The 24,974-nt window shown below is 43.1% G+C and overlaps 1 protein-coding gene across 7 annotated transcripts; it reads right to left on the minus strand.

Annotated features, from left to right (window-relative positions):
- Positions 1-1,482: 1,482 nt before the first annotated feature.
- Positions 1,483-17,197, minus strand: LOC118259665 (tubulin polymerization-promoting protein family member 2-like). 7 transcript variants are annotated; one of them, XM_035569374.2, is made up of 6 exons: positions 16,574-17,197; positions 7,862-7,944; positions 7,532-7,659; positions 2,268-2,444; positions 1,961-2,114; positions 1,487-1,815 (listed from the first exon to the last, which is right to left on the minus strand). In XM_035569374.2, exons 4-6 carry the CDS (start codon positions 2,435-2,437, stop codon positions 1,633-1,635), a joined length of 507 nt encoding a protein of 168 aa, XP_035425267.1. In that variant the 5' UTR covers positions 2,438-2,444; positions 7,532-7,659; positions 7,862-7,944; positions 16,574-17,197; the 3' UTR covers positions 1,487-1,632. The 7 variants fall into 7 exon arrangements, with proteins under 7 accessions (XP_050572446.1, XP_035425269.1, XP_050572447.1 ...); XM_035569375.2 differs by lacking the exon at positions 16,574-17,197 and adding an exon at positions 14,519-14,736; XM_035569372.2 differs by lacking the exon at positions 16,574-17,197 and adding an exon at positions 14,412-14,533.
- Positions 17,198-24,974: the final 7,777 nt, after the last annotated feature.

Here is a 24,974-nt window from a genome sequence, read left to right on the forward strand (position 1 = left end):
GATTACTACCCACCATGTGTTAATAAGCCCTTTTAAGGGATGGAGCTGGAGGGTGGAAAGTACTGGGAGAACCTCAAACCCATACCTTGGATAACACTATAATGCACACCTGCTGTAATCTCCACATAGAGCTTTGTTCTGGGGAGAAAACCAACCAGGCCTCCATCCTAGGAAAAGCAGGGGACCTCCAGAGAAAGGAGTTAAGGAGCTGTGTCCAGGCCCAGGCCCAGGGCACTGTCAAACAGTCCTGCAGACTCCCAGTAGACTCCCTGCAGACTCCTGTTTTCACCAGAGCATCTCAAGAGCAATGAGTTGAGTAGAGCCACTTCAGGAACAATACAAAGTGTCAGGAACAACAATCATAGCTCTGAAATATTAATACTTGTTGCAATTACCTGCTGACTGCATTAAAATAAGGAATTGTATAACACCAAAAGCAGATCTAGGTGAGAATGTTCTTCCATTGTTACATAAGTGCATTACCTTTTCTTTTGTGGACAATGCCCTGCTACCTGTTAAGCTACATGTACTTTGCTTAAACTGTTTTACAGCACATGGTGTACTATGCCAGCGTTGCTGCCACCTTCAATGTGTTTTATCTGAGTTATAAAAAGCCAATTAAAAAGTGGGCATATGGCCTTTATTTTTTACATATATTTCAGCGCTATTTTTTCCATCTTAGTTTGTGCATTTCATCCTGTTGTGTCACCTCGAGTCTGAATTTCACAGAATTTTGTTTATTGCCAATTAAGGTAAAGTTTTAATGATCAGTTCTGGTACTGAGAAATAAAGACAAGCAATCGAACAAACACTTAGGGAAAGCACCCCAGCTTCTCTTTTGACACCTCTCTTGCCCCCTTCCTGGTCTCCCATCCCCTCAAAACCCTCAGGGAGGGCATGGGCAGCACAGGAGGCCATGGTCAGTCATCACACTTTATTCACTGTCCTTGAGGTCATGAACTCTTCCCCAGCTGCCAGCACACTGAAACCAGGGGAAATAGTGTTGAGTGACCCAGGCACGTGCTAGGAATATGTGAGGGGGTTTAACCTGGGGGATGGGGAAAAGCAAAAAGCAGGAACTGGTGTTATTGGGACCCCTACCATCCTCCCAAGGTAGTACCTGTTGCATTCTATGCCTCACAAGGGTACTCTTCAAGGTATGGTAGGTACTGCTGATGAGCTGTCTGCCACCAGAAACTGCCAGCATAAAATGCCAGTGAGGCAATACAAAGACAAGCATGCATTGCTCCCCAGGGCAAAAATAACAACAAAATACAAGTGTGTTCGGAGGGGAGAATAAAAATAATGAGTGAATATTTGAAGACTAACCTACTTAATTAGAAATGAGAAGCCATGTGATAGCAGTGGGCTATTTGGCCCGTAGACTTTTCTCCAGAAGGTTGTCTTGTCCTTGGATTGAGGTGCTTTCAAGCCCTGCTGCACAGCAATCAAAGCACCATTGGATGGGGAACCTCCGCCACACAACCATCATCCAGTGCCCGCCCCATGCATTCCCACCCTGTCAGATTTGGTGTGCACAGACACAGAAGGCCAGTTGCATGAGATATTTATTTGCCTCTCCTCCCAAGTAATAGGGGAAGAAAGTCCTTGCTTTCCTAAGCAGTTTCATGCCTAATGTGTCTTGTCGTAAGTGCCTGCTCCCTTGTAGCCACCAACATAGCCGCTGTTGTCGCTCAGGTCCTCGCGGCCAACAAGACCCTTCCCTTTGCCGCTCTCATCAAAGCGCTCCTTGTGACTGCCGGTGTATTTGCTAGTGTCCGTCAGCCTCTCAACCCCACCAACCTTGGTGGCTTTCTGCAAGAAAGGAGACCAGCCGGAGACAGCCAGCATTAGGAGTGAGATCACAGATAGGCTCTTCTCTACATGCAAGGATAGCCCTTGGGACGTGTGGTCCCACGGCAGCTCCAGCTACACAGCAGGCAAGGAAGCTCCTACTCACCGTGGTGCCTGCACTGCCCGGCTCCTTCCCCTCGATGAGGCCATACACAGCCTGCAGTGCTTCCTCTGGTGTTTTGCCCTTGAAGCGCTTACCACAGAGTTCCTTCATGGCCTGCTGGAACTCAGCAAATGTGATGGTGCGGGCACCCTTGGTCCTACAGCCAGGGGAGACCAAGAGGAAAGTTACCTTGCAGGTGGGTGGCAATGGGATGGGAAAACCCCAGGGCCGCCCCTTGTCTGAGAGCCTGGTTGCCATCTCCTCTGCCCACCCAACAGCGCTGCCCAATGACCCTTGCTGCGACGCTCACTTGACTTTGTTGAATACTATGTCGACATCAGTGCTGGTCACGGCTTTTCCATCCATCACCCCACATTCTTTGCACATCTTGGAAAAGTTTTTCCCGGTCATCTCATTGCCACTGGCAGCTGTGTCACCGTATACTGCGAATTTACGGAAAGCATCTTCTACCCCAGACATCCTGCTGCTGTGGAGAAAAGGAAGGAGAAGAGGAAGGAGCATGGAGTGAGCTGAGATCACCTGCAGCTGCCTGACTGGCACTCACATCCCACCTGTACCTGGTGTCCTGCAGTAAAAATGGCACTGCCACGGGCATCTCTCTGCCATGGGACTGCCATGGCAACCAAATGGGCAACATCATAGAACGGGTGGGATCCGGGCAGGGACAGTTTGGGACCCAAGGGAAGGCAAAGGAGAAGTGGAGGTGGGGCTTTGGGGCAAATGACCTCTGTATGTGAAGCAATGGGGCATCCAAAGCCTCTGAACCTTTTGGAAAAAAAGTTTCAGTTAGACAGCCTCAAGAACAAATGCCCGCATTTGTAAATGATTTGTACTTTGCCTGTTATCTGATGACAGAAGTACCAGATTTGTCTTCCAGGCCCCAGATAATTGCCTAAATGTTGCAGACTGCCTTGTAAGTAGTCACCAAACTGTCCCCATCTTTCCAATCACACTTCGTCCCCTGAACAGCTCCCTGAATGAGGTTGTCCTCCTCCTGACCCCAGTAAATTTTCTACTACTGATTAAGTTAGACCACCACAACTGGGTAGCAGGGATCTCTGAGAGAATAAAAGCCATTGTGCAGCCTGTAAATCAGTCTGCTACAACTTGAGCAGTCAACTCCTGTTGCTTGTGAGATGCATTTGAATCCTCTTGAAATGCCAAGACTCTCCTAAAGCCTTGAGCTTCACCCAGGGCTCTGGGTCTCACAGTTGCTTGCACGCTGCTATTTAACGTAAATCCCGGGTGAGGCCCCCTGGAGGCCTGGGCCCAGCTCACCTGTGTGAGGTGGCAGTGCTGGTGGCGGTGCTGGCAGTGGTGCTGGCGGTGGCACTGTCCCTGCTGTGTCCCTGGAGGTGGCGGCCACGCCCTGTGCCTCGCTTGCAGATTGTCTGCCTCAGCACCTGTGTCACAGTCCTCACCAAGAATACCGCGGCCGGGCGGCAATGCCGCCTTCTGTGGGGCGGGGGTGGGGGTCACTGGACCTTCAGCCCACTGGGATAATAAGCAAATACTGTATGGTTTCCAGCCAGCATACATGTCTCACATCATCTGTACTGGGATGTGTAGTGTTCCTCCAGTGGGAAGGGGGGCTACCCCTGTAACCAGTAAACACAGCCAGCCCTTGTTCATGCTTCCCTGAGGAGATGATCTGCTACCAGCATCAGGCCCTGGCTAGGGGTGAGCCCGGGCAGTCACCAGCAAACCAATGACTCCAGAAGCCAGGGAAGGAGGGGAAGGGGGAGAGATATGACATACGCCACATGTGCAAAATCTTACAGAAACACCTTTTTTTCCACTCCTATGCCAACAAAATTAAAGTAGAAAACTGAGGTGAAAACAGAGACTAGGACTTCCAGGACATCAGTAAGGCTCAAGAGAACATGGAACCATGTATAAATATACCTTATTTCAGAAATATTTTATTCTTGCTGCTAATTAACAGGAATGTATTTTCTGGTCTTGCTGCCAGTCACAGTATACCCAGCTCTAAGCAGTTGGGTGAGCTTGGTGAAGGTCTACCTCTTCCAGGAGGAAAACCTTGCAGTTACTGCTGTACACTCACTGCCTTTGTTCATCTTTATGGCCTTTGCTCTTCCTGCTGAGCTGCCCGTAATTCCTCATCAATTACGCTGTTAATGAGAGAAACTCATTTGCCCTTGGCAGGTTTTGTGCAAAGGGCACTGCCTGGCAGTGGGGATCCAAGCAAGGCTGAAATAGCTAAAAAACACCCAGTGCCACCCCTTGCTGCTGCCAGGGATGGGATATAGGCATCCCACCCTACCAGGGCAGCACCAGAGACATAACTCTGGCTGGTTTTGAAGTGCCACAAGATGCTAATGAGCTGGGAATGGGGAGTGAGGATGCCAATGTAATCCTCAGCCAAACCAGGCAAACAGATAGATGTGCATGTTGTTGGTGGGGATTTTTCTTACATTCTGGAAAGACTTTTCTATAGCAAAGCATATATTTGGAATAGAACTTTTTTTTTCTTTTAATTGCATTAAATATATATATATACACATATATATTTTAATTGAGCAATGTATAACTTGTCTAAGGTGACTAAGTAAAGCTGACAGCCTCAGAAAGAAGGCAATATTTTGTTAGAGTGAGTAGCCAAACATCAATAAATTCTGAGGTCAGGAATTCACCTCCTTTTTTCCCCTATAACTCAAAATTATTACAGTTCAGCTGTGATGATGACAGCTTCTTTGTTTCTCCTCCTCCTAGTCTGGATGTGACAATGGATGAACCAGAAGGTCACTTCCCTTAAAGTTATTATGGCATTGCTCCCTAGTCATGAGCTCAACAAAACTGTAAACAAAAACAGCTCAAACCAGACAAGTGTCCAAAACTGCAAAGATTGCCATGAAAGGTGGGGCAAGTACTTGAGAGTCTGCAAGGGTTGAACAGGTGGTCTCTTTCAACTCCTGTCTGAGCAAAAGGACAAAGCCCTCTTCAGATACGCACTTTCTAGGCAGAGTAAGAGTACGCAAAGCTTACCACAGATCACCAAATTTTAACATGCTTCATAATAATATGCTTGTATATACTATATAATAATACATATAAGAGAAGTTTGTTATCTCTAACCTTGAGTTCCAGTTCCTGAGGGAAAATAAAAAATGTCATATGCACGCATGCATGCATGGCCAGAGATTCCTGTTATCAATACACCTCTTTAGCAAAAAGGCAAATGGCCAGATCGCTGTTCTGAAATTTTCTGCCTGACTTCTCTATAGTTATATTTCCCCAGAAGAATCTTAGTTCCTTTTGTGATCAACAAATTTTATCAACAGTAATTTTACCTGTATTTTCTTTTCACTGATAAAAATGTGAAAGAGCATTGGGCCAAGCACTAAAAGCTGCAGATTTCCACCACAGACACCTCTAAGGACAAACATCTCCTATGATCTGCCAGTTCACTATTGCTAAATTCATTTAACCTGGAGGACAAGGTTTTAAAGAGCCACTCTTTAGAATGATAGCATGCAACTGACAGATCACACAGCAAAATTGTATTAATATGTTCCAGACATAGTGCTCCAGTGAAGTTAACACAGAGATTAATCTGACATTGTGCCTATGGTCTTCACTTTTCAATTCTCTCATGGCTACATTTCAAATTTTTTCTGCTTTCAGTTGGAAGGGTTTCGACAAAATCAGGCCAAGGGAGTACAGAAATGGTCCCAAGTAACTAGTTAAGTATTTGAGGCTGCTGCCAGCCTGCTATGAGCTCAGCTTAAAGTTGCATTTGGGGAGGTTTGAAGTATCTTAGATTGGCCAGAGATGAAGAAATAGAGGAGAATCACCAGAAGGAAAAAAAATAAAAAATAAAGGACGAGAAAAAAAGAAGAAAAAAATTGGTGTTTTAATAAAATAATACAAATAACATACAGAAACAGACACACACACTATTCCCCTGTTCCCAAAGCAGATAAACCATTAAAAAGAAGTTCTCATATTATGAAGGGATATGTTAAATTGCTTAAATCCTCAGTCTTAGGGAAGTGATTTATTCTATACCAATAAAATGGTTAGCTGCAGAACAGAGAGCTGAATGCAGTGTTCTATTCAAATTCCTACATAAATCTTCAGGAAAGTTGGAAGACAACTTTGATACCATCTTCATGGAATCAGCATTATTTATTTAAGGAAAAACAGTATTTTGAAGAGCCTAAAAAGTACAAAAAAAAAAAAAAAAAGTTAAGGCATTTGTAACATTGAAGCAAACCAAACTAGCTCTGCAGAATAGTAGAAATCCGGGAGAAAAGATTAATTATGTCTGAAGCTCTTTTGTAGGCAAGAAGAATATTAACTTCTGCTGTTATGAATAAATGAATTCTAAATTATTCTTTGTCTGCTAGATTTTATGAACTATTACCATAATCACATAAACCTCCTTTTTTCACATAAAGCTATGTATAGCATAAGACTTCCTTTCCAGTGCCATGATCAGAGAAACTGTTTGAATGAAGACATTAAAGCAGTGAAATTCCAATTACTGTATGAAACATTCTAAATCTGTCAAAATGAGCTGCTCGGATTACAGCTAGACCCAGAAAACCCCAAAAGATGGTGGATGAAGGTAAATTGAAACTCAGACATGGAGCTCTCCATCTGATTCCAGACTGTGTACTTTTGCAGCCAAATTGTCCCTTTCCTGGTCTCTGAGTATGTGAAGAACAAAGTTTTATTTAAAATGAGGGTCAAGTGTGAGAGTGTAATGCATAGCACAAGTTTGAAAGGCAATGACTTTAGCCGTCCTGCTGAACAAATACAATCTGTCTGATACAGATATGTGGGGAAAGAGGGGAGAACAGAGGAATGTGTTGGTGCCTAGGCTTGAAAGAGAATTTTAAAGAATAGCTGAAAGAACCAGAATCGTGCACTGACAAATTTGAAGCTACTGGTCAGAAATTAAAATAGAGCTAAAGAGACCAAACATAGCTGCTGCGTGTAAAAACAGTTCATGGGATTCCTTTTCAGTATTTTCAGTTCTAGTGCATTTTTTATTATTATTTTTATTATTTGTCAGGCATACACACATTCACACACACTATAAGAAAGCCTTTTTAAGACACAGATCAAACTGTTGTTCAAGGGAGTAAATTAGGACAAGTTTAATACACACTAATTGTACAGTTTTATAAATAACAAGCTTCTAATGAAAATTACCAGCCCGGATAAATCCCATCTTGTGTGTGCCCAATCCCAGTGTAAGAAAAAGAACAATGTGCAGTAGCTCCTCATGGTCTTTCTGAGCTGAAAACTTCTGTGTCATCCCATAGTGAAGTGACCTCGTCTATATGCCTTGGTCTAGCCCACATGAACTAGAGAGTTTTGTCCTTTACTTGGAAACCAACACGTGGAAAACTATGTTTCTGCATTGTCCTGATCTGCAGACCCCTACGGTGAGCCCACAGCAATAAAACAAGAAGTTATTCACCCTTATACCTATGGTGAACCACTGTCTTTTATGAGCATACCCATTTAGTAAAAAAATGCATAATTACATAAAATAGATTCCCTCTCTATCAAGGAAATTACCTGTCTCTTGTTTTGGAGGCTGAGCACACAAAGAGTTGAGAACTTTTTTTGTACAGTTCCTTATATATGCAAATGTTATCCTGTAGTTAACTTCAGTGTCCTCCTCAGGCTGTGTAGGAGAACATGGACTGGAAAAGGTATAAGAACAAGATAAACTGAAGGTTAAGACAGTTCTCTTTGCAAGTTCCAGCCACTGCTTTGTTCTCTCCTTGAATGCCTTTTGGACCACAGTTTAGCTGGAACTGTTTTCAGCTGGAGAGCCAATGAAGTTTTTCTCCCCAAACACCGCTCCCACATGAGGGCTCCAGCACATTATTGGTTTTCACGTACCTCGTCCCATTGCTTTTTCTCTTTACACAGTAAAATCATTGTGAAAGTGTCTGATGATCTAGATGCACCCTCGTGTTCTTGACCTGTACAAAGAAGTTTGGTGCTTTAGATTGAGCAGTTTTAAACAATGTTAGTTTATTTTGATGAAAATTTGAGAGTATTTTTTTCCACAGTTGGCTCTGCTTATTTCAAGAATCATCTCAATCACAGAACAAAAACAAATTTATATATAAAAAAAGGAAAGGCCTTTTAAAGATGTCAACCACAGAGGAAACCTAAATGCTATAAGTGTAGTCTGTACATTTTGATCAGCGCGCATAACTTAATTTGAGGGACACTGTGGCTGTATTTTGAAGTTATTGTTTGTTATATTATCAGATACAATAAATTCAAAACAATTTGTGTAGGATAAATCATGTTCCCCTTGGCCAGAAGTCAGTGTATTACAACAAAAATCTTCAGGAGTAAATCTTTCATATGCATTCCTGTCGACATTGACATCAGTTTTTTTGTTTGTTTTTATACGGAAAACATTCCACTCTGCTATAATCCAAACAATATTTGTACGTCTGAGAAAAAATAACAGAATAATTTCTTAAGGTACAGTGCCCATAACAAGCAGTTTCCAGCTACGTGACAAATCCTTTCAAAGCAGGATGAAAGGTACTTTGGTACATGCTTTCCTATTGTAATGGTCTTTCTTGGCATATGTGAGAGTGGGCTATGGCCCATGGTAACATATGAAAATGCTGGACTGCTAAGCAGGTGTGCCATATTGCTGAAACTCTCCCAAGACTTAGAAAAAAGCTCTTAGACAAATGCTGCTACAACACTTCAACTAACTCATTAGGAAATATGGCATTTAATACTTGATTTATTATGTGATTAGTAACACATTAAAAAAGGTCATTTTCATATATATCTATATGATAATGTGAATCATATTCATCACCAATGTAACATCTGCTGATTCCACTGTAGTTATATTAAGAATTAATTTTGCTCCTGAAGTATGTTTTCCTATTCTATTTTAGCTACATTATATTAGCTCCCTCCACAGCAAACCTGCATTTATCTCAAACTTGATTTGATGCAATTATGCAGAAATAAATGATGTTGTTTTGACTCGTTTCAACAAGTTGAGCCATTTGCACGCTGTTCCAACAACATCCTTCTGCATGCAAAAGTCTCTTGGCAGTTCTTCAACTCTGACCCAGAATTCCATCTGAAAAGCTACAGCTTTTGTGTGTACATACTGTAGAAGCACAAATGTTGCTGCAAACTTTTTTCCACAACACATCAAAGCATTCTGTAGGGGGAGGAGGTTCAAGAAATACTAGGTTAAAGCATTTTTATGCATATATAGTTGCATACAAATAGCAAGTGTAACATATATGCGTATATTAAAAGTATATATATATAGTGGCAAATCACATTTAAGGTGCTTGTGAGAAACATATCGCTAGATACCTATTTTAACTCAAGCTCCTGAATTCCTTAGATCCTTATAGAAAGGTATTTGCAAGTCTTCAGTTGTGTGCTGTCATTCAGGCCAACATAAAACTCTGATGGTGGCATGCATCAAGAATAAATAGGACAAGCATACTTCCTCATCACTTATTACCTGGCACCTTTATGAACAAATTCAATGATCTTCCTGAGCTATTCTCACTCATAACACAGTTGGAGTTGGCCCACCATTTTCCTATTATAGATCAAGACTTCTGGCCTTTTCCAGCTAGCTGCCCAGGCCTATCTCAGCCAGAGAATGTTATTTCAAGCTTTTAAAAGTGAGTCTCAAGCAAAAGAAGAAAAAATTAACAACTAATTACCAGTATTAATTTTGTGCCTTATTTTATCAAACAGTAAGATTCTTCAATATGATTCTATAAAGGTCATAGTTTAAATAACATTTAAAAACACAGATCTGGCCTTATTTTCTGTGATAATAAGCAATATGACCAGTTTCACAAATTTCAGTGTTAGTATTACACCTTCCTGGCACTATGTCTTTACCATTTCTTATATCTTGCCTTCCATAAAAGCAAAGAAACCACTTATACAACAGTGCCCAAACAAAAGCACTAAGCATAACCAAGCTTAAACAACTCAAGATAACTTACATTACATTTTAGAGCTTCCTACTAGATTGATTAGTGTTTCTGCACCCTGTTTTGTAAACAAAGGTACTGTGCAAACAGGAGATTGTGATGTCCAAGAGCAGATGTAAGGATTATCATGGGGTCTAGATTTTTAAAGTGACAGACCTATTCCTATTCTGAGCCATCAATGAAAACACACACACAAACATATATATAATGCTTTCGTCATTACTAAGGAAATACACTGCTTTTTTCAAAACAAACTGCAGATGAAAAGGAAGATGCTTGTCTTTTCTTCACTGTAAGGCAACAGCTTAGACTTCAGTCATCTTGGTGAAGTCAAAGAGCAAAGACAGAGAACTGGACACTCTCCCATTTATGCACTTAGCCAGGTGTTGTGGTTTAGCCCCAGCAGGCAGGTCAGCACCACGCAGCCACTCACTCCCTCTCCCCAGGTGTTATGGGAGGGAGAATTGGAGAAGTAAAAGAGCAAGAACTCACACGTGGAGATAAAGACAGTACCCTACTGGAAGGGCAGTGTGAGAAGCTGAAAGGTCCTTGACTTAATGTAAGTACTGCTCTGCAACCAGCAGTATGTCATCACCACTATTTTAATCAAAAATCCAAAACACAGCACCACACAAACCTCTATGAAGAAAAATAGCTCAATGCTAGCCAAAACCATGATACCAGGGAAGCATGTTGGCTAAAATGCAGAAGGCTCTTTCTGCTGTTTTTCTGAGTGGCTGGTGTTGATAAAAAGAGAGTTTCAGCTTTGACTGAACACCTCCTGGACAGCTCAAGAAGGGATGCACCTAGCTGGTGTGGTGGCCTGGCTCCTTCCAAAGGCAGTGACTGCTCCTGAGCGAGCATTGTAAGGGCCTAAGAAACCAGTGAGGACTTCTCATTTTTCTGGTTACAGTCTTACAGGTGTTCCCAAAACCTGGGGTATCCGAGTCCAGGTGTCCAGCAAGTCTAGAAGTGGCAAAAGAAATCTGGTGGCTATCAATGGCCTTGTGCACCTTGTATCTGCCAGCTCTCGCTCAATTAATATTTCAGAGGCCAGCCCTCAGGAGCTGATCTGTCTTTACACTGTGTGATTACGGCACCTGGGAAATGCAGATCAGATCCACGTTAGGACCTTTAGGCACAGATGCAGTAAAATTGATCAATAGTGCTGATATCCCTGCGGTCAGTGACTCACCAAGCTGTACCAGGTCATGGCACCCTGTACCCCTCTAACCTGGGTGTAGCCTAGCAAGAACATTTATAACTAGTATTTATGATCCGTGGCATAGCCAAATTCACTCTATCTCTGTGTGTTTTTTTTTTTCATATCTCTTCTGGGTGCTGTTACAGTCCAATAGGTTTTCCTGTGTTTTTGTTGTTTCTTTCTTTCTTTTTGTGCTTCTGTGCTTTTGCATCAGGCTGAGAAATGGCAACTCCTCACTCTGTCCTTATTTACAGGCTGCAATGTTACAAGCAAGTAAAAGAACATGTTGTTCCTCACGATGTAAAATGGTGGAACTCATCCATCATGAGATGCTTTATGTAAGAGGCTCATGCTTTATAAAGAAGCTCAACAAGCAATTTGGCAAAACCATGGAAGGAAGTCCTTAAAAGGGTTGCTGGATGTAGAGAGGCAGCAACCTCCAGCCTGGGAAGTCTCTGAGCCTGACTGGTAGCCAGGAGGTTTTAGACTGGAGGATGCCCCAGGACCATGTGCTTCCTCTGCTCTGAGCACAGGTCAGAGACAGGACATGTGTGTGGATAAGCTTTTCTTCCAACCTTATATGGTTGCTTTTGTGTTCACAGTCAATTTCATTTATTTCTTTTCTAATTTATGTAGGCCTATCATTTTCTCCCCAGTCCTCATTCTTCCACTTTTCCACTACAGTGCGGCTCCTAGAAAATGGGAAAACCTACTGTGGTCAGAGATTCTTCTAAAGCAACCAAAACAAACAAACTGCTAGCACACCACAAAATACTGTTTCTTTTAGGCTGGAAAAGTGGTAAAAGCTATGTGCTGCTGCAGTCAGGATCCAGATCAGCTTACAGTTGCATCCAGCCTTGCAATCAAACTGAAGGGTATTAACAGAGTCCTAGACACATGACACTGAGAGAGGACAGCTTATCAGGTAGCAGTAGAGTGGGAGTGCTCATTTTTCAGGTTTGCAGCTTGAGCTCATATTTGACATAAGTAACAGTGATATTTTCTAGCTTGTGTTGGAAGAGCTGACACCTGTTTTGCATAGTCTACACGTCCCAAGTACACTTCTCAGTACATGGTGATGGAGACAGAAGTTTGGGCTCTGCATGCCCATGTGGCTGCAGCATGCCTGAACTTTCCAAGGGGAGTTAATTTACTTCAAGCTGCCTGCTAGGCCTTGTCACAAGCAGTGGCTGAGGGTACAGGGCTGTTCTGCCACCAGTTCACTGATGCTGGTACCCATTTGTTGCTTCTCTGTATGTGGTGCCTGGCCCCTTTTCACAGCTCACTTTGACAATACTTGTCCCATAAAACCAGGACGAAGGACAAGGCGGGCAGAGCCAGTTTTCGGATAGGTCTGAAACCGCAGAACAAAACAGAAAACCTCTTCTGGCTAAGAACATTTTGTCTTCGGAAGCAGCATTCTTGCATGATTTCACTGCCCATGTGGGATTATTTTGTGGAATTGGGATGATTTGTGGCATGATTTTTATTTTGAGAAATATATGTGTGCAGCCATCAATAGCAGTCACTGCAGCTTAAAATTCTGCAGGCTGGCAGCCCTGCTCCCAGTGACACTGTGAAGACCAGCAGCAGTCTCAGCTCTTGGTGTGGGCTCCTCACCACCTCAATGCAAAAGGACCTGCTTCTTTTATGCTTTTTCTCGAGGGCCAGACTCTCAGCAGGTGCAAATCAGCCTCCCCATGCTGCAGTCAGCAGGTCTGTGCCAGTCAGCACCAGCTGAGGATTTGGCTGGCGGTCCTTATTTTCCTGAAGGCATAGCAACAATCCCGAAATGTGACAGGGGCGTTAGGTTGTGCTGCGCTCTCTCTCCCATCCCTCCTGGCAACAAACCTAGGTGTGAGGAGTCAGCTAGGAAAGTATGTGCCCATTTTTAAAAGCCTTACTTGCAGAAGGGAAGGGAGAGCTCCCCAGTGCCTTCCCTTTCTCGTTCTTGCAGAGGCGCTTCGCTGCCCCATGGAGGGAGAAGGTTTGCTGGACACAAGCCACAGCCCCGCTGGATGTTTCCACCAGCCCAGTGAAGCGGAACAGTCCCATCGCTGTCAGGCCAGAGCCAACGCACAATATTTTACGCAACTATTTTTGTGGTGGGATCAAATGGCCTGGTATCTGGGACATCTGCCGGAAGCAAGACACCCTTTGTGGGAGTCTACACAACTCAGCTGGCCTCACGCTACCGGTTGCTGAAGCCACAGCCTGGGACTGCTTTTCAGGTCTGGTTAAGGACAGAAAAAAAATAAAACCCAGCTTGCTTCAAACAGATATCAATCATGCCCTGTGCTACTCTGTTAGGTGCATCTTGTGCAAAAAACGAGAACTAGCGATATACCCCCACGCACCTCCCCGCTTCCCCAAATCCTATTTTTGAGTGAGGAGCCGGAGTGAACTCATGGTTGTGGCAGGACTTCACCCCATGCCACCTCTAATTATAGGGGAGCCCTGGTCTGTACTGGCAGAAAAATAATACCCCCCCCCCCCCCCCAGCCCGCACAGACGTTGACACTCGGGCTCAGAGTGCAACCGTTCAACTGACAGCTTCAGGCTCTGGTTCCTTCACGGCAGCAAGATATAAATATAAACCTTCACAGCCCTGAGGTCTCCTTTTTTTGACTTTAACTCTGGTATTTATTTATTTTTTCTGTAGCTGATTCTTAAGGTCAGTTTTGTGATAGCAAATCCAACACGCAGGGCCGTCAACTGTCTTAATTCCAGGTTCCCATCCTGTTAAGCCCATATCTGTTGCTATCAACAGGTGCTCCAGGCACAAGGGGAGGGAGGTCAGGTAATAGAAGGGTGTTTGACTGACCTCCTCCACCCGTGCTGAAGAAAAACCTTGTTGCAGGCTAATTGCACTACTGCGTGCAGAAAAGACGCTTGTCACTTCTGGCTGCAGTGAGATTTTGTTATCAGGAGTAATGCCATGTGAGGCTGTGTGAAAGTAGCATGGGATCAAGATCTATACACCCTCCTGAGGCCTTCTTGCTTAATCTGTGGCAAATACTCTAGACAATGTCAGAGGACTACCTGTGTAATAGTGGCAGCACCTGGCCCTGGCCTCGGGTGCTACTTACCCAAGGGCATATTTCCACACATGCATGCACATACACATAAAGGAGAGAATTACCTTAAGTTTTACTCTGAAGCTCTTGTAAAATCATTCAAGAAAAGGCATTCTAAAGTCTCCATACAGAACACTTTTTTGGAGAATGGATCTTACCTTTTTAACATGACAGGAGACCACAGCAGTCCCTTTGGCTTTAAGACTCACCAGAAGCTTAGCTTCAAGCAGGCTCTGGGGCAGAGTGAAATGCATGGTTCACCTACCATGAAAAGAAGAGCTGTCCCTTCTTTTTCCCTTCGTTGTCTGCTGACTGAGGACTGGCATAGTCTGCAAACTAGCCAGGCCTAGTAACAGAGAAGACCACCCAAACAACCCTGTGATTAATACCCTCCTTGTGATCCAGCCCCATATACTTAGTGGCACAGGAAGCAGCTCTGAGGCCTCTGCGTGAGCTCTGAGGACCTTCACCTCAAGCGTACCACATCTTTCCTTGGCGGGACAGTGGCATGGGATCGGTTTGTTCTTTGCCAAACTCTAAATCCAAAATTATATTCTTTATCTACAGTTTACTGGAGTGTGGTTTAACAAGGTCACATGCTATTTCAGATATTTAACCAAATGCAGTCAGAAAATCACAGAAAATCAAAACCAGCTTATTGCACTCAAGTAGTCAACAATTATGTGCAAGTCCTCCATAATATGCTGTCAGGAAAATAGAAGAGGGCAGGCAGAAATCCCAAGGAGCCATGAATCACAGGAAAAAGGGAGGGGAAGAAGGCAGAAGTCTGTAAGAGACTTCAAGAGGCCAGCTATTCCTTTTCTTAGGGCAAAATCACCAGCTATGTCATTCCCTACGAATGTTTGTCTTATCTTAGGTGAGAGAAGACAAACATCAAACACTAGTAATGGGGACTCCACAGCCTCTCAACACAATCTATCCCAGTGGTTCACTATCTCTGCTTTTAATGTCTCTCATGAATCATCTTTCTATACTTCGAAAACGGGTAGGAGAAAAGTACTTTGAATAAGGGATTGCAAATGCTTTTTTTTTTTTTTTTTATTTATTTCTTTTCTTTTCTTTGAAAATTGAGCTTAAGTTGTTTTGGTGTGCAAATAAAGATTATTCTGTGATTTTTTCTTTTCTTTCTCTCCCTCTTTCTCTCTGCTGGTAATCTGCTGCAAACTGAAAACGCAGCAGTAACAGTTAATCCATGCAAAGATGTGGAGGTGGTGAAGAATACTGAAATCTTTCCTCAACCTATTTACTAGTGTGCCTGTAAGAGGTCTGAATCAACAAGACCTGGAGTGTCTTCAGAAGGTCTAATGGGGCCTTCAGTGCTTAATACCTAGAAAGGTAGGACCAGACTTGATATTCTTATGTGCATGCTGAAGTTTTTAGACATATTCTGGTTTGATCAGAACGCTCCTCTCAGGAAATAGTCTTACCACTCATTCAGTTTGAGAACTTCTCATGATTTCTAAGCAATGTCTTTCTGTGTGCAGGCTGTAAGATGACTATTTCATTGCCACAAAGTGTGGCATGTTCCTATGCAGAACACAGTTTGCAAAAGTGATGTTTTTGAGGCTGGTATTCTATTCCCATGGAAGGACATTAGTCAATGTTGAAGACCATATTCAACTTGTCCCACATTACCCACACAAACACATATTTGCAGAAGCCAATGGGCAGATCTACTGTAGGTAATAAGCTGTCATAGCTTCACTGACTTCAGCTGGATAGCAGTGATTTCCATAAATTAAGGATCTGGTCCACAAACATCTACATGTTTGGTTTCCTTTTGTGTTTACAGAAATACTCTTCACTAACTACACATTAAAGGGAAATTAACCCTCTATATGTGGGCAGATCTCAGCTCCTTTTGGACGCTTTCCTGAACATATTATGGTTGTGAGAGCAATCCTTCAGCTCAGCATGATCACAGACACTTCAGTGCTTGATAGTAGGACACAGAAAAGTCAGATTTTTAGAAACTGAATCAAAAACTAACTATGCTTTATAATCAGGATAGTTGAGCATCGAAAAGAATGTATTAATGATTGCAGTACTATAATTTAAGTGGGAACAGTTTTGTATTTTGTAACATAAACAAGCTTTGCCACAGAAATGATTTTGACAGTATAGTGGTAAGAACCTTTTTAAACTTTAATACTTATGGTACATATCCAGTAAAATAATAACACTTACAAAAAAGTTTGTCGTTTGTGTTTTATTGGAGTTCTACTCACAAAATTCAAACTATGCTGTAAAGGTAAGCCTGCAAACTGGTATAATTATGGGGAAGAAAAAAAAGTCATACCCAGGAATTAACTGCTTACAATGGCTTAAATGAGAATCAGACAGGTAAACTATTTGAAGCCTCTTCTGAAAAGACTAATAACTTTTTCTTCAGGTACCTGCAGGGAGAGAGCAAACAGAAATATTATGTCGGTAAGGCAATCATGAGCAGAATTTCAGCATCTATGGATTTTGGTGAGAAAGGGCATGAGAAACTCCCGGGCATAGTATGTGCACAAACAAACCTGAACATTTCAAGTTTTCTAGATCAAAATTCTATCCATCACAAACATTTAGGCCAAGGCTGCAAGGTGCAGAGCAGCTGGGCACTCTGCTCAACAAATCCTCCTAACAGAAATTGTTTTACACCACATAACTCTACTAACAGAGTACAAGTTCAATGGGGCAGGACACAATCTGCTACAAACTCCTGATCTGTAGAAACACAGAAGCACTTGTACAACTTTACATCTATGATCAGATCATTTGCAATAACAGGTCAGTTCTCTTAAGCAACTCTTCTTGTGTTTTGCAAGAACTGACTTTTCATCTTTTGATTTGTTTAAACATGACATGTCCACCAACCTGCATTGCCAAGATTTTCCCAGGACCGAAGAAACAAACAAATAAACAGGGGAGAAAAAAAAAAAAAAAAAAGACGCTTTTTTTAAGAAGAGTGTGTGCCTTCTTTTCTCTTATCCATGACTTAATGCTATTACTTTCCCAAAGAACAGAGGCACATATCCAACATCCCACAGCTCTGAGAGACTTTCCTGAGCAATGAGCTCCACTTTATTTTTCTTCAACATCTCTGCATAGCTGGAGCAGAATGTGGCCTCAAATCTCTTACTCATCTCCCATCTCTGTGTGTGATCGCAGGCATTGCCCACCAGCGTTGAAAGTTACTGTCAGCACAGCTATGATTTCTTTCTCATTCCCTGCCTGACATTCTTGTAATGCCAAAAGCTCTAGACGCAAGCTACATTTGGCAATAAAGTTGTAATTGCCAACACAGCTAAAAGGAATTACTTTATCATATAAGAACGAAAAAAATCAGTGTTGTTTTAACAGAGGTTCCCTGGAAAAGTGTGCTAACAAAATCCCTCTGGTGTGGGCAAGATCTCGTCTTCATTTTTCCTTCCTGGCCCCTGTATGTGAGGCAGCCAGAAACTCATATATAATATCAGAAGAACAGGGAGAAATCTCAGATGTTCTGCCAACTGCCCAGCTGTGTTCCTGAGAGGCTGGGGGTAGCACGTGCCTGGGAGGCTCTGTTTCCCTGCATTGTGCTACCAGAATCCAGATCAGACTTGGCAGGTCAGCAGAGGAACGCCCCAAAAACCTCAGTGGGACTTCCCAGCATTGACAAATCCCTAGGAAGCTCTGCCAGCTTCCCAGTCACTCTCAGTAGGCTGATATAGCAGGCTGATGGTAAGCCAGATGTAATAGAGTACATTTTATGTTAAAGTGCAAGAATTAATGAATGTTCAGTAAGGAAGGAGTTACAACAACACAAAAGTCGTGTCTAGCTGAGGAGGGCTTTCAGCCAGTAGTTCCAGTAAGGCTAATTTTTGGGACAAGCTCTCACCTCTAACAAAGACACAATCTTTCTTTATATTGCTCTTTTCTTGATGGTTTTGCATGCGTGCACATGTGCCCTTAAGGATTTTCAGTAACCTCCAGCTCCAGCAGCTGATTCAACGAGGATGTCAGCTTGAATCTGTCTATCTGCCTTACTAATTCAATCCCACCTATCACCAGCCCAGCAGTTGGTGGGAAGTTTGCTTTTTAAATACATCTTCACAAAGGGCAGGTATAGAGCTGTGGCTGAAAGCTGCGTTATCTTTGAGTTCATGTAAGTCTATGGCTGCAATGACTAGAACTATTTATTTATAAACCTGTAGAAAGAATAAAGAACACAGGTTATTAGTACTGTGTGATAGAGTTTAAGCATATGTCAAGCAAGTAAGTTCGAACACAACAGTATCCATGGGAAGGCAGTCTTTAGACATGACATGCTTAGTGGAAATGGGGAACAACCAGTATGTCTTCCATGGCAACATCCTCTTTTACTCCCTGAAATCATAAGGATTTCCTCCTAGAAGACCAGAACAAGGCACTTTCTGCCCCTTGGACATTCTGCACAGCTCTCTTTGCCCGGGTCATAGTCTTACTCTTACTTAAAAGTCAGCAAAATGTGCTGTTGCCATGTAACCACAAACTACAGTGGTCTTGTATCAAATTATCCATAATTTGCTATTGGGGCTATCAGCTATTTACCAGATGTAATCAGGACTCTCTTCTAAAGTTGTGAAATTAATTAGGTTCACCAATAATGTGAGAAGTTTTCTAATTAACCTCTACAGCACAGCAAAACACCTTCCTCATTCTGTCCCGGTAACTCTTGTCCAATAGGACTTCAGCAGCATCCTGAGATGTTACACGCGGGGAGAGACATCAAGCGCCTCATTATAATTAGCATTTTATGACACTTAAATTGGAGATCTCTGACTAATGGCATTAACTAACATGAGCTAAATGTTATGAAGAGCTAGAGGAAAGCTAAATTTTGTCCCAGGGAATATTGTTTACTTCTGCTGAGCAGCAGGGGGAAGGGGAGCCCTTGCATATTAGGAGGAGAAATCAGAAATGCAGCCACCTAATTTCTTGTCATTTGTCAATTCTAAAAAACATACTTGGATGCTGTTCCTTTGAATGAGTCAAAAACAAATGACAAATGTTCTAAAAGTCAGTTAACAGTGCCCTAGACCTGAATGCCAGCGTTTGTGCCACCATCTCTCCCTGTCTTCCCTCAGGCTCACTACCAAACAAACCACTACCTTTTTTTCTGATCCAGCCTCTGGTTTGGAAATCATTACTTCCAAGCTGTTCAAGGAGAAGAAAGGGTTTTGAAAGCAGAGCACAGGCACATTGTCCCTTCTCTGAAGCTGTTTTGTGCTGTGAAAGAACCTGCAGGTTCATTCTTATGGTTTAAAGAATGAGAGAGGGCAAGAACCTGACAGATGCCCAAGTGTGACTGTCACACAGCTGCTCCAGGCACATCTGCCATGCCAGCTTTATCCAAGTGATCAACACCTAGACATACGGATTCAGGCTAACATCCTCATGCTCTGAGCTAGAGGAAAATATGATGTTACTTTTGTCCCCACCAGCCTTTGCCTTCAGCTACCCATGGTTACGGGATATAGGACTCTTTCCAATTCCCTTGCACAAGACTTTGCTTACTCTAGCCTGTTTCCATGGAAAGTCACAGAAGACCTATCAACCACCAGCCATGGACATTCATTGATTGTTGTCAACATGTATGTCTTGACTCCATATCCCCACTAGACTAAACGTGCCCCAGCTTAAAGCAGCTCTGACCTCCCCGCAGGGGCAGCTCCCAGAGCCTTTGAGCAAAGAGCTGCTCAAGTCTCCATGCTAAGGAGAGAAAGAAGGCAGAAAGCTTTCCGAGCCACAGTTACCACCCAAATATTTTCTATGCCATGAGTGCTAGCACTTCAGTCATTAGCACTGTAGCTGTAACCATACTTCTTGACATAAACTCAACTTTTAAATTATTGTGAGAGCAAGTTTGCTCGATCACCCTGTAATGCCAAATTAAGCTAGTTTCTAACAAATGCTATTAATACTTCACTGTAAACAGAAGTACCATTTTTCAAATAGATAACAGCAGTTTGCCTTGTGGCTGAATTAAAAAAAAAAAAAAAAAAAAAAAAAAAACAGTTACTTGCCTAGTGAGCAACCTGGAACAAACCAATGTCTTACAGGTAAAGATAAAAGTACTGTGTAAGATGCAGAGCTGTCTGTCCAAACCCTTGCAAAGTTTAATGATATTATGTAGGATGCAGCTGCTAATTTAAACCATAAATAATTAGAAGGGACCTTCTGAAGGTCTTGTGTGGCTTTTTTTGGAGTTGTTGTTTTTTGTTTTTCTCCAATAAGTCTTATTGTTTTAGAGTAGAATAGTTGCACACGGGATTGGGAGTTAGTGAGCTGAATGGGTCAGGCCCAGAAATAGTGATATCCCTGAGCTGAGCTGAGCTGAGCTGGTGGTCCTCAGGAGTATTAAGGATGAGATTCTTGGTCTGTCACAATGTACAACATCGTTTTGCATCCTTCCGATGCTTTTTGCCCCTTTTACTTTGCTGAAAAGAGACGGAGGTCTGCACCAGGCCCTGGCCAGCACAGACCTCGGCTTGGTCCCCACAGTCATCCTCCTCTTCCTCTTCTTCCTCCTACTTTTCAGCCTCCTCCTCCTTCATCTATCCTCCATCCATCCATCCATCTATCCATCCATCCATCCACCCAGCCATCCACCAGCTCTCAGTGGCAGACAAAGCCAAGCCCCAGCTGCAGCGTTGGGCCCGGCTGCCCCTTCATGGCCATGCTGTGGTCAGCGCGCGGTTGCTCCAACTCAGAATTCCTCCTCGCTGGTGTTTACAGATACCTGCTACTCACTCAGACCTGCCGTTTGTGGCACCAACGTGAGAAGCTGCATGCCGGTTTTAGTTCTCCTTCCTGCCGTGGTATCTGTAACCGACGGCGATTAACGCCTCTTTGGAGCGCGCTCCGCTCCTGCTGCTGTAACTGTAAATACCACGCAGCATGCACTCAGGGCAGCTCTCGCTCGTGGCTGTCTTTGGGCCTGCTAGGGTTTCTGTTTTGTGGTCAGAGCAGCAGCAGAAGGTGGGATTAGCTGTCTGTACTGCCATGGTTAGCCTAAACCTTCCCTGTGGTCACCATTAAAGCTTCATTCACAAAACCGTAGGTTCAAACAGGAAAAAGAAAAGATAGATTTCAAACAGAAGTGGACATTTTAACTTCCTCTGCTTTCCAAAGCAATATGGCTTTAAGCTCTACCTGTTCTCCCCCATTTTCTAACCAACAGAAGTAATAAATAGCAGGAGCTAGCACACATGGACTATCTATCTTTGAGACCACCCTTGCCTGTTGTGGAGACACCTCACCTTTCCTCAGTGCTTCAAGTTTCCCACAACAGCTGCCCAGTTTTCCCAGTTTTTCCAGTTTGAGGGAAAAGTGCTGCCTGTGACAAGCATTACTGCAGGACAGCCCAGATCCCTGCACTGGCGAGTGAGCCAGACAGCCTCATCTAGCAGACGGTGCTGTTGATCTTCCGTGATCCCAGCCGCACTTCTACAGCTCTGGTCCCAAGTCTGCCTTCACAGGGTGCCTCATTTACACGCAGGCTCGGTCTTTCACAAGCTGTCACAACCACAGACTCAAGCACAGTGAGGGTAAAAACAATGTTTTGAATGTCAAAATATTGATTTTTATTTGCCATTTGTAAACTTCCCACTTGTGAATAACACAGAGATTTTTTATTTTTATTTTTTGCTTTACAAAAGGATAGCAGATAAACAGTTCAGCAATTTTTAACTTGAAGTTATTCTTCAATACTCCTATTCAGCCCAATGTAACGTCCACCTACCACACCTACACTGACAATTTTGGCAGGGCTGTGCGAGATCTTCCCTGAAGGACAAGCCACATGTCCCACCTGCCTCTTAGGCTGCATGTCTGTGCAGTAACCCCATCCTCCCTGGCTACATCCTCCAACTCCATCGCTCTCCTTCTCCCTCTTTTCTTGGAAAATGGATGCTCAGAGCCACTGGGCATGGGTAGACCTGTCAGGGGCTCAGTGGGGACCCATGTTGTGATGCTGGGTCAGCACCTCCACAGTGGGAACACAGGAGGCAGTTGAGAGCAACCTCATTTGCTCCACAAGCTAATGAGCATTTGTCCTGGTTTCAGGTAGGACAGAGTTAATTTTCCTCCTAGTAGCTGGCAGGGTGCTATGTTTTGGATTAGAATGAGAAGAGCGCTGATAACATGCTGATGTTTTAATTGTTGTAGAGCAGTGCTTACACCAAGCCAAGGACTTTTCAGCTTCTCGCTCTGTCCTGCTAGCGAGCAGGCTAGGGATGCAGCAGGAGCTGGGAGGGGACAGACCCAGGACAGCTGACCCAAACTGGCCAAAGGGGTATTCCATACCATCTGACGTCATGCTGAACAATATATAGGGGTGGCTAGCCGGGGTGGGGGGGCGGCTGCTCGGGGATAGGCTGGGCATCGGTCAACGGGTGGTGAGCAATTGCATTGTGCATCACTTATTTCATACACATTATTAATACTATTATTATTATTATTATTGTTATTCTTTTTCCTGTCTTAATAAACTGTCTTTATCTCAACTCACAGGCTTCACTTTCCCGTTTCTCTCCCCCATCCCGGAGAGGGAGGGGGGAGGGTGAGCGAATGGCTGTGTGGTGTTTGGCTGCCAGCCGGGCTAAACCACAACAGCATTGTATGGTCACTCAGGGGCTGAGGACAGAGGAATAAGAAATATATATACATATATATGTATGTATATATGTATATATATAAATATATATGCACACACATGTATGTATATGCGATATATATGCCAATATATGCATAGCAATTATATATATATATATATATGACATATATATATATATATGACAAAAGTAGCATAAGGAGGAACCTGGCTGGAGTATTATGTGTGGACAGGCAGGACGGGAATAGTCAGAGAGAAATAGATGGAGCCTGCAGACAGGAGGGAGTAAGGACTTCTCCATTTTCCAACAGATATGCTTTTTTTGTCTTTGTATGTCTTTATTTCTAAAGCTAGAATTGTGGAAAGAATAATAATAGACTGTTGGTTTCCATGTAAGTGTATAAACTTTATCATTAATGTATGTAGCAGACGTAAAAACAAGGTGGAGGTATACATACATAGTCTCGCGAGATTCAAACTATCATCATGTCCTCAAAAAAAATTTAATCTGTGTATAAACAAAAATGAGCTATGTTGTGGACTGAATGTTTCCAGTGGTTGAAAAATTAATCCTTTTAAGTAGTAAGGGAGCATAGTGAGACAAACTTTGACTATGAACTTCTGGAGTATCAGCTTGAATGAAATCTTTACTCATGCCCAAACTCAGAAAAAGCAACAATAACATGAACAGTTATTACCCTGCTATATTATAATACTTGAATATATTGCATGTGGCCCTGCTCTTCACAACAGAAAACAGCTAGCACAAGCCCAGTTCTTGCACTTCTTAGCAGGTGCCCTTCATCTGCTTTTCAGCATTTTTAAGACTCTCACTCAGCTTACCTGAAGTACTAATGACGCTCAGTGCAACAGACCACATTAATTTTTGCATGAAGGTTACACAGCACGATGTGAACTATGTGGGAATACAGAGGGAATACTGAACCTGTAGTGAGAAGAGGAAGAAAATGCTGAAGAAGAAGGCACGCTGAAAGCCATCAGACAAAGAGGGCTTCGCAAGTAGAACCAAGCACTTTGCACCTGCCTGCCCAGAAACGGCTGGGCAGCCTGCAGCATGGTGCTGCATGTGGAAGGAAGCACCAGCCAAAACTGAAGAACTGGTGCATGGCAAAATAAGCTGGTGTGCCTGCCAGGGTGCATGGTGCATGAACCATCAGTGGCACCAACCTCTTTGAGTCTAGGCAATATATGTGAGAAGCACTACCACACATTGTCCTTGTCCAGTTTCCATCATATGTATATCATATATAGCCCCATTCATCCCTGCACTAGTGTGGGGTTGCTTCTTTGTCAGCACAGGTGTCTCCCTTGCTGGGGCAGGAAGCTCAGCAAAGAATAGCAGAAGCAAACTCCAGCACCCCATGGGGATGGGAAGGCAATAGAAATCAGAGCACCAGCAGAGAAAAATGACTGAGAGATACAGTATTCATGAGGAAAAAACAGCCTAATTACAAGTGTAGACAAGGGAGTAATTGCAAAAGCTAAACAAGTAGACATGTATAAATTAATACTTAATTTATACCACTAGTGATACTGATTAGCAATGCCTTTAAGAACTAAATATTTAGAAATAGACTCTTACTCACGTAGAGAATATCCTTCTGCATGGAGTGCTGAATTAATTATTACCTATGAAGTTGGCTCAGTAGTCCAGCTTTGACTCCAGTGGCCAAGGACTAAAAGTCATTGCTACCTAGGCTGGATGTGAGCTACAGACCATCAACCACCAAATTGTTCTAATGAGCAATTTATTTTAGTTCTAGCTATAGAAGTCAAGACCTGAGAAGTTGAGAGACAGGTTCCATTGAAAATTGTTCAAATTCTTTCACAGACCCAGAAACAGAGGAAAAAAAGGCGCATTTTTTTGTTTATTTGTTTGTTTGTTTTACGCAAGTGCAGAAAAGTAGATTCCACTTCAGGATGCCTATGAGGTGCGCTGTGAGGGTGTACCTGATTGTGTGCCCTCCCTCACCAGGAGGGTATGCAGTGGAGAAGGAGCTGGATGTGATTTTTGGGCTCCTGCCTGCTTGGCCGTCAGGATAAGAGCTGTCATCGATAG

This window comes from Cygnus atratus, chromosome Z (assembly GCF_013377495.2).
Source record: "Cygnus atratus isolate AKBS03 ecotype Queensland, Australia chromosome Z, CAtr_DNAZoo_HiC_assembly, whole genome shotgun sequence".
Lineage (NCBI taxonomy): Eukaryota > Metazoa > Chordata > Aves > Anseriformes > Anatidae > Cygnus > Cygnus atratus.